General features: G+C 39.7%; 1 protein-coding gene across 2 annotated transcripts in view; it reads left to right on the top strand.

The window, feature by feature from the left end:
• dennd11 (DENN domain containing 11) overlaps window positions 1-6423 on the top strand; it is a 45799-nt gene extending 39376 nt beyond the window's left edge. For both annotated transcript variants that reach the window (XM_059978170.1, XM_059978169.1), the window contains one exon: window positions 1368-6423. In XM_059978170.1, coding sequence (XP_059834153.1) covers window positions 1368-1563 — 196 coding nt within the window. In that variant the 3' untranslated portion in view covers window positions 1564-6423. The remainder of the gene's footprint in view (window positions 1-1367) is intronic.
• Window positions 6424-17995: the final 11572 nt, after the last annotated feature.

Here is a 17995-nt window from a genome sequence, read left to right as displayed (position 1 = left end):
GAGGTATATAAAATTATGAGGAGTATTGATAGGGTAAATGCAAGTTTGGTTTTTCAACTGAGCTTGGGTGGGACTACAACTAGAGTCATGGGTTAAGGGTGAAACCTGAAAAGTTTAAGCGGAACATGAGAGGGAAACTTACTCAGAGGGCCATGAGAGTGTGGAATGAGCTGCCAGCATAAGTAGTGCATGTGGACTTGATTTTAACATTTTAAGAGAAGTTTGGATAGGTACATGGATAGTAGAGATAGGGGTATGTCCAGGTACAGGTTGTTGGGAGTAGGCTGTTTAAATGGATCGGCATGGACTGGATGGGGCAAAGGGCCTGTCTGTGCTGTACTTCTCTATGATCTATGCAATTCAGGAAAGTTAGCATAAATTAATTCTCACAAAACATACAGGCTCAAATAAATTTGATCAGTGCCATTTTATTTTTAAAAAATGGCATGGCACTTCATGTTTTATGGCACAGCTTTGTAAGACAATTAGTAATGCAGAATTGAGTTTAATTATGTTATTTTGCAGAAAGTAAATAAAAGGTTATTGGAACCAATATGAACTTTCAATAATGGAGAATATAGGTAGATCAGAATATTGCCTGTAAGGTTGAAAGGTAAATAATATAAATATCTTGGAGTGAAGCAGAGCTCCTCTTTCAAGATTTTCTGAGAATTAATCCTTCCCTATGTTGCTGGGATTTTCTGGTGAACCAGATTTTTTGTCAGTGAGATGTTGCTTAAGCACTTGCACATGGCCTCCTGTATTGTCGAAGCCACACTCAGTTTGGACAAACACCTTGTATTCTGTCTGGGTAACCTCTAACCTGATGGCATGAGCATCAATTTTTTTAACTTCCGGTAATGCCTCCCACTCCTTCACCATTCCTCATCCTCTTTTCCCTCTCTCATCTTATCTCCTTGCCTGCCTATCGCCTCCCTCTGGTGCTCTTCCCTACCTTTCTTCCATGGCCTTTGGTCCTCTCCTATAAGGCTCCTCCTTCTCCAGCTCTGTATCTTTTTCTCCAATCAAACTCCCAGCTCTTAACTTCATTCCTCCCTCTCCTGGATTCACCTATCACCTTGTGTTTCTCTCTCCCTACCCCCCACTTTTAAAATCTACTCCTCATCATTTTTCATTCAGTCCTGCCGAACGGTCTTGGGCCAAAATGTTAACTCTACTGTTTTTTTTTTACTGTTGTGTACTTTGCTGCTTGGCCTGCTGAGTTCCTCCAGCATTTTGTATGTGTTGCTTGGATTTCCAGCACCTGCAGATTTTCTCTTGTTTGTGTAAGGACTTGCACACATTTGTTGCCTTTAAGTCATTTGATGAGCAAGTTAAACCATTTTATTTTTGATAATTTCTTGCAGGTTCTTCATGGAACAGAATAATCGCATTTTTCAAATGTTGTTGGAAGTTTCAGCATGCCAAGATAAAACGCTAACAGCTGACCATGTAAGGAGTATGGGGCTGGACCCCCAGGGGGATCGCATCTTCTTGATGGACCTGCTTGAGGTTTATGGGATTGATGTAATGCTGGTTATTGACAATCCCTGTTGTCCATGATCCAGGACTTGTGAACTGCTGTACAAACTGGACGGGTCCAAGATACTAATTGAATTGATATGTAACATTTGAAAAAATATATAGAAACCAAGTGCAATTGTACCATGGCACACAACAATTTCTTGAGCTGTGCCCAGGTCAGTTCACAAACCACTAGCTTTCTCCCTTTTCCATTGTCAAAATACTTAAAGACTTTGAAGAATTAATCTATAGGATAAATCAGGATGGCTTCACTGCAAGAAAAGCTCATTTGAAGGAGTTTTTTAATATAGCAAGTGTTCTTGATTATTGCCTTCTGTTGACAAAGGCTAATGTGATTTTTTTGTTTGCCATTTTGTGACTTGTACAGTAGCAGTTATATGGTATATGCACATGTGGACTTTCACGCACTTACAGAAATCCATTTCCAGTGCACAGAGACACCGTACTTTTCCACTGAATTGCAGGGAGATGCCTTTTTGTATTGCTCTTCAGCCAAGATTGGATTCTACTTTTTGGAAAGTGTTTAGTTTGATTTCATATGGCCACCACTGAGCTGTGTTGACTAGTTACATGGTATTGGCAAACGCCCACTCATTTTTAAAGTGAAGATTTTGACCACTAAATAATGAGGTGCACTGTAGCATGATAATTAAGAAAGAAATAATTTCATTGAGCTTCCATTTTAAATATTGTACCATCAGACTTTTAAATTGACCCTGAATATAGCCTCTAGTTTTGTTATCATTACTTCACCTGTTGCAGGTAACTTTATAATGTTACGTGCAGGTAAATTACACCAATTACCACATTTCAAAGCATTACAAATTATTGTTCTGAATGAGATTTGAATCACCATTTCAGAGATAAAGAACGGAAGACATTTGGTGTCACAGTCCAGTTGTTATTAAACATTTGTTTAGTAATTGGTTTATAGGTCTGGTTAAATTTTGTAATTTATTATTGAATAGAAGCTGCAAGGTAATATTGGAGCATGTTGGCAAAAGGTTCACTTAATTGATCAAGTTGGAAAATGTTTCTCAGTATTACTTTTAAGGCCATTAGGAAAGCAAGTAATAAGATTCATTTTTTTAAACTAGTATTAGCATCTTTGTTCATTTAGTATGAAGGCATGTTCAGTATTGTGCTAGAAGTTATCCTTCTTATGGTAGAGTTGTTTGCAATTTTTTGCTGCTTTGACATTGTTTATTGGATGAGTAATAAATGTGACCAAGTAACAAAGCTAAATTATAAATGATTTTATAGCAATTGAAGGAATGATGAAGCCTTAGGTCAGGAAATTAAATAAGGTGTGATGGAAAATGCCGGATGTCAATTGTGTGTGTGCGCTCATCTCTCCTCAGTGTATTTTTGTAAGAATGAAAACATGAAAATTGGAACTGATGGTTGAGGAGACAACTTCACTTCAGCAAGTACTAAGAAACATTAGTGGAACTCCAAATTAAACAAGGTAAATTATAGGCCAATTAGATTAAAAGCCAGAATAGCTTAAAATTATTTCTTGTCCAGTCAGATTACAGCCTAGTTACTGGTTACCTAATTTTAAAACCAATAAACAAATTGATAATGTGTTAGAAAGATTCACAAAAATAATATCAGGAATCAGAGATTAATTATGAGACTCAAGAAATTATTTTCCCCTCCCACCGGGAAGCAAAAAAGTGCAAAAGAAAGTCTGATAAAAGTACTTAAAATTAAGTGATAGTGTTTATTAATAAATCAGTTTAAGATCATCACAGAAGTGTCTGCAGGCAGTTGCTAATAATACAAATAATCAGAAACGTTCAGAGTGAGAATAGAAAATACAGTAGAAATGAATAAATTTGTCAAATAAATTGGATGTAGTGGATAAACAACTGACATGAGAATAGTTTTCTTTGGTGTGAATAGTTTTAGCAAGGACATTGGTAAAAGCTACTGCAGTGATTAAATTTTCCAGATATACAAAGCAGTATGGTAACAGCTTAGAAAAGAATTGAACCTTCAGATGGAGCTCAATTAAAGAATTTGATCACTTTCATTAATTTTATTGTTATTGAAGCAATACACGATGGATTATGGGAAATGTATTAGTGAAAATGTAAAATGAGTATTTCTTGTGTGGTTATCAACCACCTTTTTGTCCGTCAGTGTGAGACTGTCAATATAGTAAAGTGCAATAGATTTATCAAAGGTATTTGTATAATTTAAGTTCATACCTAAAGTATTAATTTACATTCCCCATAACTGCTCAAAATTAAATTAGTCTTTCGGATTTTTTAACTGATTTTTGTATTGGTTACTTTTACTGAAGGATGTTAACACCACCTAAAGGTTCAGAAAATATAAACCTGCACTACTACATATGCTGCTGACCTTGTATAAAAACATAATTTTAACAATTTACCATTGATGTTGTATAGTGTATAGCAGTTTTTTTTTATCTATTGAGTGCAAGCTTCACATTTTCCATATTTAGAATTGTTTCTATTATCCAATAATTGTTTGTTTTTTAAAGTGAAATTTTACTTCAGGTGTGCAATCAAGGTTATGTTGAGATAAACATACTATAAAATAAAGATATAAGTCCATTACAGATATGTTCCAATGGTGAGCCACACCTGATGCATTTTTAAGTGTGCAATAGTAAAAGTGGGAGGACGTTACTTAATGCCGAACTGATAGTACATTGAACATTGCTGAGCTGCACTTTGAAATGACTGCAGGACTTGACACCTACTTGTGCATTTAATCCTTGTAATCCTTATGATTTTGCTTAATTCATGGTTGGCCTGTTTCGCTAGGTCTGAAGATAACTTTTGGAAATATTTAGTTAAACTTGTGTATCCTGCTGCCTCTCACATGAGAGAGAATAGACACTGAAAGTTTTATCCATCTGTGCTGTGGTGGCATGGTTTAACTGTGGGTCTGTTCTGTTAAATTAGTTTTGGGAGCTATAGATAAGCATTGCATGTGCTTTTTTAAATGATACCAGTGGCGATGTTTACGTCTATCAATTCAGTTCAGCAACCAAATTAGCTACTTTGCTGCCTTATTTAAAAATTACTTCGACAGCTGGCTATATTTTTTTAATGCTAATATCAGTAAAAGCAAAGCATTAATTCTTTATCACTCCATTGTTTTAACATGAGCCAACACTTTTTGATGTCAAAATCATGCTATTAAGCAGTAATAACTAACATGTAAATATAATCAGTGATGTGAGGGAGTGAGAGAGTGCAAGTTAAGCCTGAAGTGCGACAATTCAGTTGGAGTAAGTGTGATGTTGCATTTAACCTTCCAAAAATCTGTCCTTGCAAAGCAGACACAAGTTCTCATCATCTACTCAGGTTTTTTATTTTCAGTGATATTCACCCTAAATTTAGATCAAAGATATACAGGAGATTTATAAGATAAGACTTGATTTGGGCATGAAGATTGTTTGTAAATTCTTTTTCATTTTAAATCTTTTTGTTGCACTTCTCTTTGGTTTGTCTATGGATGTCAGTGTCCTTTTTCTGCATTTATAGATGTCTTTCCATCTCATTACACTGCCCAGATGTATCATTATGCCCAACCATTGTGCATCTGCAATAATACTGAATCTGCCTCAGGCACTGCCTAAGAGATAAGCAAAGAAATCTAATTCTATGAGATAATACCATAATTCTTTTCCAGATATGGTATGATGTAGACATCAACATCTTTAATAAAACATTCCTAAAACTGTATAATACTAAACAGTTAATATATTATTTTAAGTTGCTTTATTCTGAACTGTAAAATGTGTTATTAAATAAATCCAAGAAGCTGAGGTCAGTAAATAATTCTGTGACTTTGTAAAGTGTTTCTGTCCAGTACTAATAGATGCAGTTTATGCTAGATGAAGCAGAAACATTTAGAATTGATGCACCAGTCTGTGCTATTGCTTTGTAATGACTTCTTTGTTGAGAAAGCTGTAAATCTTCAGCCTTTGTCCAGCGTGGAGACTGCTTTGGTTCTTGGATATCAAGATCTTGATTAGGTTTATTATGGCAGACTTTAATTTGTCTTGGGTTATTAATGAGTTAAGAAAAATTTGATATTTAAAATAAATACTAATTATCAATGTATTCGTGTGATAATTGGCCCTCTTTCACTCTTGCCTCCACTCTTTATATGCACTTGTTACAGAATGATTAGTGGTGATAAATTTGCTCAACAGGTTCTAAAATATTATATGCTTGCTGAAATGCATCAGTTTTAATTTGTGTTAAACATAATCAAAGTGCAAATGGCATTTGATGAAAGAGACTGAAGTGGGGAAACATCTATATTGCCACTGGCCTGCCAGGAACATGGTGGAAATTAGGCTCTTGATCGATCTGTTATGCACTTAAATATAAAGTTTTGAAGAACTTTTGTTAATCTGCTTAAAACTCTGGATTCAGAATTGTTGTATTAACCAGTGATAATGTTCTAAAGCTAAATACTGCAGATGCTGGAAATCTGAAATAAAAACATTACCAGAAGCAGTCAGGTCAGTCAGTATCTGCAGAGAAAGGACTTGTTGGATCCCTAACGTTCCAGAAGAAATTTGTTTAGGTCTGTTGAGTATTTTTAATATTTTATACATTTAGATAAGAAATGTAGAGATCTTTGTTCAGTTGTTGCATAAAACACCTGTGAAGATTGTGTGTTCTTTACTGATGGGAGTTGAGAGACAACGGACAATTTGGACTTAAAAAGAAAACTGCTGTCAAGGTTATTAAAAATGTACTTTTAAAATAATAGGTATATGTGAAGGAATGTAAATTTCTCACTGTCTTCTGTTAATTTTGTACTCTGTAAATCTGAATAGATGTGCCTAATATATTTTCTAATTAAAAGTTCTGTAGTAAATCTTGTCAGAAGTGATGTATTCTTGCCACACTGATATTTTTGTTTGAGCCACATTATGCACTTGTAAAAGAGCCCCAGTTTTAAGTGGGCCTGTTACAACATGCTGTGAATGTATAGCACTATATTAAAATATACTTCAGCTTTAGTCTACTTACCATTTGTGTGCCTTTAATTGGAAGCAGTTGGTGAGGATGACTCCAAAGATAATGCAGATCGAAAATCTTCAATACTTGATTCTGTTAGACTATTAGTGTTGTACATCAATATCATGAGAATGAGCACCACCCTAATTTTTGTTCTCTGATCTCATTGGGACTTGAATCTGTGAGATTCAGACTTCATTGGGAATGCTATCAACCACAAATCTGGCAGGTTTCTATCATCAGATGGATGTGAGTGAAATATCAACTTCAGTTTCCCTCTTTTTAAAAAAAAAAGTGGGATGGGGAAGCTATTTACATAGCTATTTGCTATGAGATGCTTTGTGATCATGGAGCTTTATTGGCTTTACATGAGGATTGTAAATGCTTTGAATATGCATCTAAAATGAGTTTGCAGATGCCAGATACTTTATTAGAAAAGCTACATTTTAGGTAACAAGGTTGTAATGAAGATTCATCTCCATTTTTCAGAAGATTCCATTATGTTTGGAATCTGGAACCATTAGCCTGAGGGAATGGTGGAGGCAGATACTCTCACAACTTTGAAAAATTATGTAGTTGAGTGCTTAAAACACCAGGTCAATGAGGGTTATGGGCCAAGTGCTGGAAAATGAGAGGAACACACACAAAACACTGGGGTATATAAGAAAATTTAAACAGTTGATGTTTCGGGCTGAGATCCTTCTTCAGGACTGGAAGGGAAGGGAGAAGATACCAGAATAAAAAGAAGGAAGGAGGACTAGCTAGAAGGTGATGGGTGAAGCCAGGTGGGTGAGAAAGGTAAAGGGCTGGAGAAGAAGGAATCTGATGGGAGAGGAGAGTGGACCATAGGAGAAAGGGAAGGAGGGGCACCGGGCGAGGTGGTAGGCATGTGAAGAGAAGAGGTAAGCCAGAGTAAGGAATAGAAGAGGCAAGGGAAGAATTGCCAAAAGGAGAAATTAATGTTCATGCCATAAAGTTGGAAGCTACCTAGATGGAATATGAGCCATCCTGAGAGTGGCCTCATTGTGGTAAAAGAGGAGGCCATGGACTGACATGTCAGAATATAAACCATTAGCCACCAGGACATGGCACTTTTGGCAAATAAAATGGGGGTGCTCAACAGAGCAGTTCCCCATTTTATATCAGGTTTCACCATTGCAGAGGAGGCTGCATTGCAAGCACCGGATACAATAGATGAACCCAAACAATTTGTAGGTAAGGTGTTGCCTCACCTGGAAGGACTGTTTGGGGCCATGATGGAGGTGAGTGGACAGGTTTAGCATTTCTATTGCTGCAGGAATAGTTGATGGGGGGAGATTGGTGGGGAAAGATGAATGGACAAGGGAATCATGGAGAGAGTGATCCCTGTGGAAAGCAGAGAGTGGGGGTGGGGTAGGTAAAGTTGAGTTTGGTGGTAAGATCCCATTGAAGATGCTGAAAGTTATGGAGGCTGATGTGTTGGATGCGGAGGCTCATGGGGCTGTAGTTGACTACAAGAGGAACTTTATCCCTGTTAAGGTGGCAGAAAGATGGATCAAGTACAGATGTCGGGAAATGGATGAGATGTGGGTGAGAGCAGCATCAAAGATGGAGGAATGGAAGCCCCGATCTTTGAAGAAAGGGGGCATTTCTGATATCCTGAAAAGGAAAGCCTCAACCTGGGATGAAGGAACTGGGGGGATAAAAAGGAATGGCATTGTTACAGGAGACATGGTGGGAAGAGTTATAGACAAGATAACCATGGAGACAGATCAAGAAAGGGGAGAGAGGTGTCAAAAATGGAGTAAGTGAATTTAAGGGGCAGGGTGAAAGTTGATGAAATTGACAAGCTCAACATGGGTGCGTGAAGTCAATATAGTGCAAAGAGAATTAGGGAGCATTGCCATGGAAGGCTTGGTACATAGACTGTTCTACATAGCCAATGAAAAGACAGGCTTAGATGGGGGCCATGCAGGTACCCATGGCTACCCTTTGTTTGGAGGAAGTGAGGAGGAGCTGAAGGAGACATTGTTGAGAGTGAGAACCATTTCTACCACATGGAGGAGGGTGGTGATGGAGGTTACCTAGTTAAGTCTTCTGCTGAGAAAGAAGCAAAGAGCTTTAAGGCCTACTTAATGGGGGACAGAAGTGTATAAGGACTGGACGTCGATGAAGGGGAGAAAAGGCAGTTTGGGTCAGGGAATTGAAAGTTGTTGAGATTGAGAGTATGTGAAGTGTCATGGATGTAGGCAGGAAGGGACTAAACCAAGGGGCAGAAAGTAAGTGGACACAAGTTCAGCGAAGTAGGTGTAGGGAGAGACAATGAACCTATCCATTCAGGTTTATAGATCTTGGTTAGGAGGTAGAAATAAACCGTGTGGGGGTAAGGGAACTATGAGATTGACAGCTAGTATGAAAATGGTGGACTGAAGGGCCTGTGCTATGCTGTACAACTCTTAATTCTTAAAAGAGGTTTCTCATTATTGTTTGAAAACTATACACGACCCAATTATTTTATAGCTGTGAACTCTTAATTTATAGAGTGACCATTCAGAGAATCGACAGCTAGTTCCTGTTTATTGCCAAGAATGGGATTTTAAGTCAGTGGATGTGGAGGTTAAGGGAAGCTCAACCTGACTAATTGAGGCTGGGCCCAGGCAGCCATTTTACAGTGGATCAAACTGGGGTCAGGACTAGCATTTACAACTCCGATTTATTACATTTGATCTGAATTCTGATTTGATCAGAATTCTGATTTGATCATACTTTGTTACGTGTGCTGCTGACATTAGTCACTGAAAATATTAATTGTATTTCCTTTGGTAAACGTGACATTAGGCTCTGAATAAAATATTTCAATTTTGATCTGGAGTAAATTGGCTATCATTCATATAACTCAAAAACAATGCAAATATTTAAAATGTTTATTAATATTTAATAAGTTTGGCTATGTTGAAGCAACTATATTAATACAGCAACATGTAACTATTATCCTGTGATGTATTCAGTGAGAAGTAGCAAATGTTCTGCTTCAGCAAAAGCAATATAACTTCTAACTAAAGTCTTTATACAATTTCTCATTTTAACAATGCATACAGAGGTGGTGTTTTTTTTTAAAAAAAATGCTTTTCAGCTCACTGACTCATAACACAGTTGAAATCCAGGCTCTGTGAAATGAGCTCAATCCACACAGCAGTATCAAAGTCACCCAGCTGTCATCAGGAAGTACAGGCACACTTTAATTCTTTTCCTCCTGTATTGCATTATCTTTGCCTCCTCACCAGTGGACGTTGCTTTGCTCTCATGTCTCCCCTCCGAGTTTGTTTCTCTCCCTCTTCAAGGGAGGAAGGCTGGGAATATTGGCTTGAACAGCAGGAAGGGTGATTTCATTACTTTTTAAAGTTGATGTACTGTATAGATAATAATAGTTACAGATACCACCATGTCCTATTTTGAATCAACCATGTATTAAAGCATTAATGCATTTAATAAACATAATAAAGCTTTTAAATACCTGAAAGAAAACGAGAATAGCTAACAAATCATAGATAATGAGCATTGATTAGTTAGAAGATCATGTATTTCAGACTGGACGCCAACCCGAACATTATCCCTCCCCTTCATCCTTTCCTTCAACCTCTCCACCCTCCCCCTCTTCAGGTTACTAATGCCTCAATAATGAGCTGAACTCCTGCGCCATATCCCATGTGACTGATAATTTAATGTTTGTACAAGTGTCAGTGTAGAAACAAATGAGAGATAACAGTAGTGGCAACGCTAACACAATACCATAGAGAATTGCTCCCATGTAGTTTCTAGGAATATGGCTGCTCCAATAGCAATCGACTATTGTTGATTTCTAAGCCAAGGTATCTATCCCAGACTTGCTACATTCCCTGGAGGTTCAGTGACTGGGAGACAGTTAGCATGTCTCATATTTTTATCTCATTTTCATACCTCAGACAGTCAGATTGGCAACAAAATCTCCTACAGCATAGGTGCTCCACAAGGCTGTGTGCTTAGCCCTATTCTACTCTCTTTACACTTGTAACAGCTCCAATGCCGTCTTCCAGTTTGCTGTGACACCACTGTCATAGGGTGAATCAAAGGTGGTGACAAATCAGCATATAGGAGGGAGACTGAAAGTCTGGGTGAGTGGTGCCACAGCAGTAACCTCAATGTCAGCAAGACTAAGGGGCTGATTATTGACCTCTGGAGGATGAGACAGAAGGTTCATGACCCAGTCCTCATTAGAGGTGGAGAGGGTCAGCAACTTTAAATCCCTTAGTGTTATAATTTCAGCAGATGTATCCTGGGGTGCAGCACTTGAGTAAAATTCAAAACAAAGCACAGCAGCACGTCTACGTACCTAGAAGTTTGCAAAGATTCAACATGACACCCAAAACTTGAAAGAAGTTCTATAAATTCTGGTGGAGAGTATATGGACTGGCTGCATCACAGCCCTGTATGGGAACACCAATGCCATTGTATGGAAAATCCTATAAAATTGTGGATACAGCCCAGTTCATCACAGGTAAAGCCCTCCCCACCAGTGAGCACATCTACACAGAGCATGGTCTCAGGAAAGCAGCATCCATCATAAGTGTGACACACTAGGCAATGCTCTTTACTTGCTGCTGCCATCAGGAACCTCAAGGTACAGGACCTCTAAGACTATCAGGTTCAGGCAAAATTATGGCCCTTCAATCATCTGACTCTTGAACCAGAGGGGATAATTTTACTCAATTCAATTTGCCCCATCACTGAAATGTCTCCACAACTGATGGACTCACTCTCAAGGACTCGTCATCTCATGTCGGTCTGGTCCGGTCCGGGTATAGTAGGCTAAGCATACATCCTTGAGGTTTATGTCAACGAGGAGGAAATGTTCATAACAATCTGCACTGACAGGGATCTGCTGATGAGGAAGTCTGAGATCCAGTTGCAGAGAAAGGTATAGAGGCCTGGGATTTAAAGCTTGTTGATTAGTATTGAGAGGAGAATGATGTTAAATGATGAGTTGTACCAACTTCTGTCTGAAAAATATTCAAAAGCTCTACTATCTCAGCCCTTTGCAGGAGTGTTGGAAACTCTCTTCAGAAGAAAAATACTCACATTTCTGTTGGTATTATGGTTTTCCTGCAACATTAGGCAAGGGACATGGGTTAAAATACCGGATGAATGGATCAGGAAGAGATGACTTAAAAGTACAGCAGTGCCATCTAGTGATGAGAGTGCACCAGTGGTTTTGTAGAGTGAGGCTTTATATTCCTCCACCTCTTAGCAATTTGTAGGTTTTGAGGGTGACTCGTTTACACTGAAGTTCTGAATTAATTGAGACCATTGTGGTAACTGGCATAATTTGGGCACCAGGTGCCCTGTGGGGTGAATGGGTAGATAGTTTAAAAGGTAGTGTCCTACTTTTGCCATTTTCATGAAATTTCAAGTTCAAGTTTATTGTCATGTGAGTACATGTGTGCAATCAAACAAAAGACTGTCCCCCAAGACCACAATGCACACACAAAACATGTATCACTAACTGCACATAAAACAAAATACTACCACATAAGTTAATAAAATATAATTCAAAGTGCAGGTAGTGCAAAACATAGGTAAGTAGTAATAGGTTGCTTTCCTTTTAACGAGACATCAGATGCAGCAGTGTTTGAGGAAAGGAGTCTGGCCATCCTAGTCCTGATATTCGTGTACCTCCTTCCTGATGGTAGTGGGCCAAAGAGATTGCGGGATGGGTGATAGGGATCCTTGAAAATGCTTCAGGCCCTTTGTACACAACACTCCCAGTAAATGGCAGAAATAGGAGGGAGAAAGATAAGATGGAGCGGAGGGCATCATCAGTGTGCTAGGTTGAGTGGTGGGCAAATTGGAAAGAGTCCAATGTAGCTGGAAGGTGGGATGTCATATGATCCATTACCAACCACTCAAAGCACTTCCTGATTGCTGAGGTCAGTGTCTCTAGGAGGTAATTGTTTAGGCCAGTTATCATCATTCTCTTGGCCACTGGAATGATGCTGACTGTGTTGAAGCCTGCAGGGACAGTGGACTGTTGCAAAGAGATATTAAAGATGTCTGTTAGTTAAGACCTGATTTAGCTGAGCCACATATTCTCTCAACACCCAACCAGGTATGTTGTCTAGCCCCGCAACTTTGCGTGGGTTTACTCTGGCTAAGATCCTCCTCACCTTGGCTGCTCCTCAAGGAGAGAGGAGGTTTTCCTCAGGTGTGACATCACTCATTGCATCAAATCATGTGTTAAAGGCATTCTGCCTGTCAGGATGGGAGGTATTACTGTTGTTATTGCGTAGGGTGGATTTGTAATCAGTTATGGTTTGTATATCTTGCCACATATGCCTCAACCCTGGTGTCACAAAAGTGCCTGAATTTTCTGTGAGTGCTCTCTCTTTACCGTCTTGATGGCACATAAGAGTACAACTTTTGCTGACCTTAGAGTCATTCTGTTCCCCAATCTGAAGGCAGCATCCCAATCCTGAAGCAGTACACAAGCCTCTACGGTCAACCAGAGTTTCTGGTTTGCCCTAGCAGTGTAGTGCTTAATCACAGCCACATCCTCAATGCATTTTACTGTGTACAGTAGTCAGTTCCCAAACCTGCATTTTCATCAATGTTGATGTGATGGTCGTAGGTAGCCACCTTCTGGCCAGGTCCTGGTCTTCCTGCAAACTGGTTTGATTCACTTAACCAATGGTCTGTATGCAGAGATTAGCAAACTGGATATGTGGTCAGAATATCTGAGATGAGGGCAGGGGGGCAGCCTTGCAGGCTTCATGAATGTTGGTATAGACAAGGTCAAATACTTTTTCTCATCTGGTTGTGAAGTTGACATGCTGGTAGAACTTTGGCAGAACTTAAGTGTACTCTATACAAATGGACAAAGTTCTCAATGTCATCCCAAATGTTCCTCTGTTGTGAACAGTCATAAGGTACACATTCCCAAATTCAGGAGGGGCATATCACCTTTCTCAAAGAGAAGGGCAAGCAAACAATATCCTGCCCACGTGAAAAGGCTGAGTATATTTGAGAATGTTGATCTTGGAGGGAACATGAGTTTGCTTATCTTGTTAGACGTGATCTGGAGGATTTTGCAGAGGCAGTGTCACTATTATCACTCCAATCATTTGAGGTACTGTATTTCATGCAGGCATTCCACAACTCTGAACTACACAGGCAGACAAGATTATTCCTGCCTGGTATACTAGGAATTTGGTTCAGGTTTTGAAGTTTGAACTTTTTTTTCTTAGTGGGCCGAAACTTGTCTCAGCACAGTCAAAATGATGGTGAATTTCATCATTGATCTCTATCAGTATTGAAAAGTAACTTCCAAAATATGGGAAGTGATCCTGGTGTTCTTCAGTGACTTGTTCTGGGAGAGGTGTTGTATAACAGCAGTCAGGTTGGTAGATTACCTTTATTTGGTGAATATTACATCTTTCTATTTTCTGCACTTCTCTTTAGCCTCCCTTCATATAGATCATCAATGCAAGTAGACATGTTTCAATAGTAATTCTGCAGCAGGGCAGAAAGTTGTTTTGTTCATTTCAAATAAATGATCCATATGCTTTCTTAATTGTATCAAGTCTGCCACTGCTGAACATTTAGAAATAAGCTTTATCACTTCACTAAAGTACATATATTCATTCAGTTATCACCTACTGACTAACCCAAACAGGAGGCTACATGATCTGACATCACTGCCCCTTGCAGGTTCTTGCCATAAAACCATTAAAAAAAGGAGCAGAATTTGGCCTTTTGGCCCATTGAGTCTGCATCGCCGTTTCATCATGGCTGATCCAATTTTCCTCTCAGCCCATTCTCCTGCCTTCTCCCTGTATCCCTTCATGCCTTCACCAATCAAGAATCTATCAACCTCTGCCCTAAATATATACAAAGGCTTGGCCTCCACAGCTGCCTGTGGCAAAAAATTCCGAAGATGCATCACTCTTTGGCTAAAGAAGTTCCTCCTCATCTCCATCCTAAAAGGATGCCCCTCTATTCTGAGGCTGTGTCCTCTGGACTTGCCCACCTTAGGAAACGTGCTTTCCACAGCCACTTTATCGATGCATTTCACCATTTGATAGGTTTCAATGAGGTCACTCCTCCTCCTCCTGAATTCTGATGAATACAGGCCCAGAGCCATCAAATGCACTTCATATGACAAGCCGTTCAATCCTGGAATCATTTTCATGAACCTCCTTTGGACCCTCTCCAATTTCAGCACATCCCTTCTAAGATAAGGGGCCTAAACTCCTCACAATACTCCAAGTGAGGCCTCACCTAGTGCTTTAAAAAATGCTTAACATTACATCCTTTTATGTATAGTCTGGTCCTCTTGAAATGAATGCTAACATTGAATTTTCCTTCCTTGAAACAGACTCAATCTACAAGTTAACCTTGAGGGAATTCTGCACAACTATTCCCAAGTCCCTTTGCACCAATTTTTTGTGTATTTTCTCTCCATAGCTTAGTTAAGGTTTTAGATATCATAGTAATAATACTGAATGCAGGTCCATTAGCTCCAATTAGCACATTCTTTCAAGACTCTTATAGTATCTCCTGCCTCATCCTCTGTGAGTAGCGATCTCCTTCACCGACTTTCACTTGATACCACATATCCACTACTACCTTGCAGCATGCTGTTACTGTATGCAGACATGATTGCTGGCTATCATGGAGGCACCCTTGGAACAAGCTCCATTATCTTTCAATAGATTAATACAAAAACACTTAATGATCTTGTAAGTTACTGTGATGATAGCTATCTCTGAAAACCCACAGTGGATTGCTTGTGTCACCATGTCATCATTTTGCTACGCATGTCAGGTTACTTGATGGAGTAGAAATGCATGTGTCTTGCACACAAGAGCTGGCAGTCATATATGGTGTTTTATGTCATATTTACTGCAGTTAGATTAACCCTAAATCCAGGTTATCCTGTGTGTGTGATCTCACCACCTCATGGGGAAATTCTCAAAGTGAATCAAGGTAAAATGTACTATCAAAGTGCATATATGTCACCATATACAACGAGATTCATTTTCTTGTGGGCATGTACAATAAATCTATAAAATAATAATCATAACAGAATCAATGAAAGACAGCCCAACTTGGGCATTCAACCAGAGTGCAAAAGACAACAAACTGCAAATACAAAAAGAAAAAAAATAATAAATAAATAAGCAATAAATTTCAAGAACATGAGATGAAGAGTCCTTGAAAGTGAGTCCATGGGTTGTGGAAACAGTTTAGTGATGGAGTGAGTGAAATCATCCTCTTTAGTTCAAGAGCCTGGTGGTTGGGTGGTAGTAACTGTTAGTGAACCTGATGGCCTGAGTCCTGAGGGCAGCAGTGCGAAGCAAGCATGTCCTGGGCGGTGGGGGTTCCTGATGATGGATGCTGTTTCCCTGCAGCAGTGATTCAAGTAGATATACCCAATGGTGGGGAGAGCTTTACCCATGATATACTAGGCCGTATCCTCTAAATTTTGTTCGATTTTCCGTTGGTGTTTCCATACCAGGCTGTGATGCAGTCAATATACTCTCCACTACGCATCTATAGAAATTTGTCAGCGTTTTAGATGAAATGCCGAGTCATCGCAAACTCTGAAGGAAGCAAAGGCACTCCTGTGCTTTCTTTGTAATTGCACTTGCGTGCTGGGCCCGGGACAGGTCCTCCAAAGTAATAACAAATTGAAAGCTGCTAGCCCTCTCCACCTCTGATCCTCTGATGAGGACTGGCTCGTTGTCTTCTGGTTTCCTTCTCCTGAAGTCAATACTCAGCTTCCTAGTCTTGCTGACATTGAGTAAGAGGCTGTTGTGATACCACTCAGCCAGATTTTCAATCTCCCTTCAATATGCTGATTCATCACCACCTTTAATTCGGCATAAGACAGCGGAGTCATCAGTAAACTTGAATATGGCATTGCAGTTGTGCTTAACTATACAGTCATAAGCATAAAGTGAGTACAGCAGGGGGCTGAGCACACGGTCTTGTGCTGATGGAATTCCAAAGTAAATTCTAAACCAAGATGTACCTACACAGTTGTAGAATGCATTCAACAATTCCCTCATTGTTCTCCTTATGAGCTACCTTAAGGAAACCTAGAATTTTATATTATTTTCCCTTTGCTATGTTCATTTTGGTTTGACTTCCACTTAAAAAAAAACTTCTTATAAGTTTATAAATAACTTCTTATAAATCTATATGCATGCATGTGAAAATCAAGCTACAGTTGGTATTTAAAGAAAACTATCACCAATGAGCAAAGCTTTTGTAATACTTCTGCTCATATGGTAAAGAAATATAATTATTCGCACAACACACACAAAATGCTGGAGGAACTCAGCAGGCCTGGCAGCATCTATGGAAAGGAGTATAGTCAACGTTTCGGGCTGAGACCCTTCATCAGGACTGGAAAAAAGGCAGTCAGAGAAAGAAAGTGGGGGAGGGAGGGAAGAAACACAAGGTGATAGGTGAAACTGGGAGGTGGGGAGGGGTGAAGTAAAGAGCTGGGAAGTTGTTTGCTGAAAGAAATATGGAACTGGAGAAGGGGGAACCTATTAGGTGAGGACAGAAGGCCATGGAAGAAACAAAATGGGGAGGAGTGCCTGAGGGAGGTGATAAGGTGAGAGAGGGAAATGGGAATGGGGATCAGTGAAGAGGAGGGGTGAATTACTGGAAGTTCATGAAATCTATGTTCATGTCTTCAGGTTGGAGGCTACCCAGACGGAATACAAGGTGTTGCTCCTCCAACTTGAGTGTGTCCTCTTTGTGACAGCAGAGGAGGCCATTGGCTGATGTCAGAATGGGAAATGGAATTAAAATGGGTGGCCATTGGGAGATCCTGCTATTTCTGGTGGATGGAGGGTACATGCTTGGTTAAGTGGACTCCCTATCTGCGTTGGGTCTCACCAATAGACAGGAGGCCACACTTTGAGCCCCGGGTACAGTACATAACCCCAACAGACTCACAGGTGAAGTGCCACCTCACCTAGAAGGGCTGTTTGGGGCTCTGAATGGTAGTGAGGTAGGAGGAGTGGGGTAGGTGTAGTACTTGTTCCATTTGCAAGATTAAGTGCCAGGAGGGAGATCAGTGGGGAGAGACGAATGGACAAGGGAGTTGCGTAGGGAGCGACCCCAGCGGAAAGTGGGTAGAGGAAAAGATGTGCTTGGTGGTGGGATCACACTGGAAATGACAGAAGTTATGGAGAATTATGTGTTGGACGTGGAGGGTGGTGGGGTGATAGGCGAGGTCAAGAGCAGTCATAACCTTGGGATAGCAGGAGGATGGAGTGAGGATAGACATGTATGAAGTGGAAGCAATGTGGTTGAGGGCAGTGCTGATGGAGGAAGGGAACCCCCTTTTTTAAAAAAAGAATGTCTCCTTAGTTCTCGAATGAAACACCTCATGCCGAAAG

This window comes from Hypanus sabinus, chromosome 8 (assembly GCF_030144855.1).
Source record: "Hypanus sabinus isolate sHypSab1 chromosome 8, sHypSab1.hap1, whole genome shotgun sequence".
NCBI classification, from domain to species: domain Eukaryota; kingdom Metazoa; phylum Chordata; class Chondrichthyes; order Myliobatiformes; family Dasyatidae; genus Hypanus; species Hypanus sabinus.
The sequence above is the reverse complement of the archived record's forward strand: the minus strand, read 5'-3'. Positions and strand labels throughout refer to the sequence as shown.